We start from the raw sequence: 1,927 nt of genomic DNA on the forward strand, positions 1-1,927 counted from the left end.
TACCTTTACGCTCTGGTGTTATAGGCCAAAGTAAACAAGTTTCTAAAGGAGACAGATTCATTTTCTTAATAAAAGTACAAGGTTGGTCATTTTCTTCTTGAATTTCCATAACTCTATTTGATGATGGAGTAATATTATAGTTGATAGTTGTATTTTGAATATCATTATCAGTTATATTGTTTGTTTCAACCCTTTCTAAGGTTTCTATATTTTCGTTTAAATAGTGATCAATATCTTCTGAAGTATAATCACTGTTATTCAATAAAGAAATTGCATTTTTTTCTACATCATAATTTTTAGTACATTTCTTTAATTTTTCATATAACCTATACAGCACATAAAACTCTTCAGGATGGTTTTCTTTTTCAATAACATCCTGAATGTTATTTAACTTTTCCATTATTTCTAAACCAACAATATCAGTAAAATGATTATATTCTAGATTTTAATTCTTTTTTTCCAAGACATTTTCTAAAGTCGATTTGGTCTGGATTCCATGGAAAAAGACCACATGCCTTAAAACCATTCATTAAAATTTCTGGTCTAATTGTTTTATGTAACACTTTTTTAAAATAGGGGCAAAATCTTTTTTAGTAATCGCGCAATGAGGATTCTCATGGCGCCATTCGAATACACCCTTTTTCCACCCTCCCTTTAGTGGTCTAAATGCTGCTACGTCCGCTGGTTGTAGTATTCTGGTTGCATTTGGGTAAAGAGCAATTAAAATAATTTTTAAATTTCTGCATAAGTTACTTAGATGGTAAGTAAGATGGCTTTTATGGCCGTCTACAAATAATATTACAGGAAACTCTATACCACTTTGAATAAGAAATGGGTGAAACACATTCGCCACAAATTCATGAAACACCTCAGACACCATCCATCCTGAATCTGAACGTCCAATACCCCAATTGGCAGGCACAGAATCGATAATATTTTGTGGTATTCTTTTGTAATTAAATATTACCATTGGATGACATGTTTCTCCAGCTGCGTTAAATGTAAACATTACCGTTAAATTCTCTTTAGCATTGCCAGTTGCGACTTCATAGACATCCTTGGCTCCTTTTGGACCAAGAAAAGACTGTGTTTTGGGGCACAAAGAAAACCCTGATTCATCTCCATTAAAAACCCTGCGTGGATCTTTTAAAATATTATCCAAATTCTCACCAGTTAAGTCTTGGTAAATATCGGTGAACCACTTCCTAATGTCTAGTTCACTAACATTAGCACTGGCAGCAGATACATGCTCACTAGTTCTTATAGAAATTACTGGATTACGCCGGAGAAATGCTTTATACCAACCAATTCCTAAAATAAATTAAATACATTTTTTTAATTTTCATTGATAATTAATAAAAATAGTAACCAGGCAAATTGTCTTTGAAAGGAGTTGTTCTTTGGTTATTATCTAAATACTTTTTAACACTGTATTGCACATCTTCTCTGCGTCGAGGAAATCCTTTTTTTGAACCAATAAACTTTCTTCAGATTCAGTGAGGATAGGGGATGAGCTACATGTATACTTTTTGTCTGGGTTCTTCATACGAAATTGTATTGTAGATCTAGCCACTCCAAATTTAATAGCAGCCTTTTTTTGACATTCCGTCATGCACAGCTTGAATAGCAGCTTCTATATTATCTTCAGAAAATTTAGATGACTTTTTTAGCATTTTTCTAACCATAAAATTAACATTATGTAAAGTATAAGAAAATAAATGTACAAATTTAATAGGATAATATAATAACCAAATAGGTTTGGTACAATACAACATTATTACCAATAAAGTCATTTTAATGTGTAAATTATGTTCAAAATGTAAGCATTAATAGATTAATAGGTACCTAGGTAGGTACCTAGTTATGTATATTAAATTAAATATTTCAAAATTGAAACATATAATACAAACCTAAATCTAGAAAATTA

General features: G+C 31.0%; 1 protein-coding gene across 1 annotated transcript; it reads right to left on the reverse strand.

Annotated features, from left to right (window-relative positions):
* Positions 1 to 529: 529 nt before the first annotated feature.
* LOC107882465 lies at positions 530 to 1,612 on the reverse strand. Its single transcript, XM_016800819.1, has 2 exons — positions 1,420 to 1,612; positions 530 to 1,311 (listed from the first exon to the last, which is right to left on the reverse strand). Exons 1-2 carry the CDS (start codon positions 1,610 to 1,612, stop codon positions 530 to 532), a joined length of 975 nt encoding a protein of 324 aa, XP_016656308.1.
* Between the last annotated feature and the right edge of the window lie 315 nt (positions 1,613 to 1,927).

The sequence above is a fragment of the Acyrthosiphon pisum genome, unplaced genomic scaffold (genome assembly GCF_005508785.2).
Source record: "Acyrthosiphon pisum isolate AL4f unplaced genomic scaffold, pea_aphid_22Mar2018_4r6ur Scaffold_20692;HRSCAF=21853, whole genome shotgun sequence".
In the NCBI taxonomy this organism is placed as follows: Eukaryota; Metazoa; Arthropoda; class Insecta; order Hemiptera; family Aphididae; genus Acyrthosiphon; species Acyrthosiphon pisum.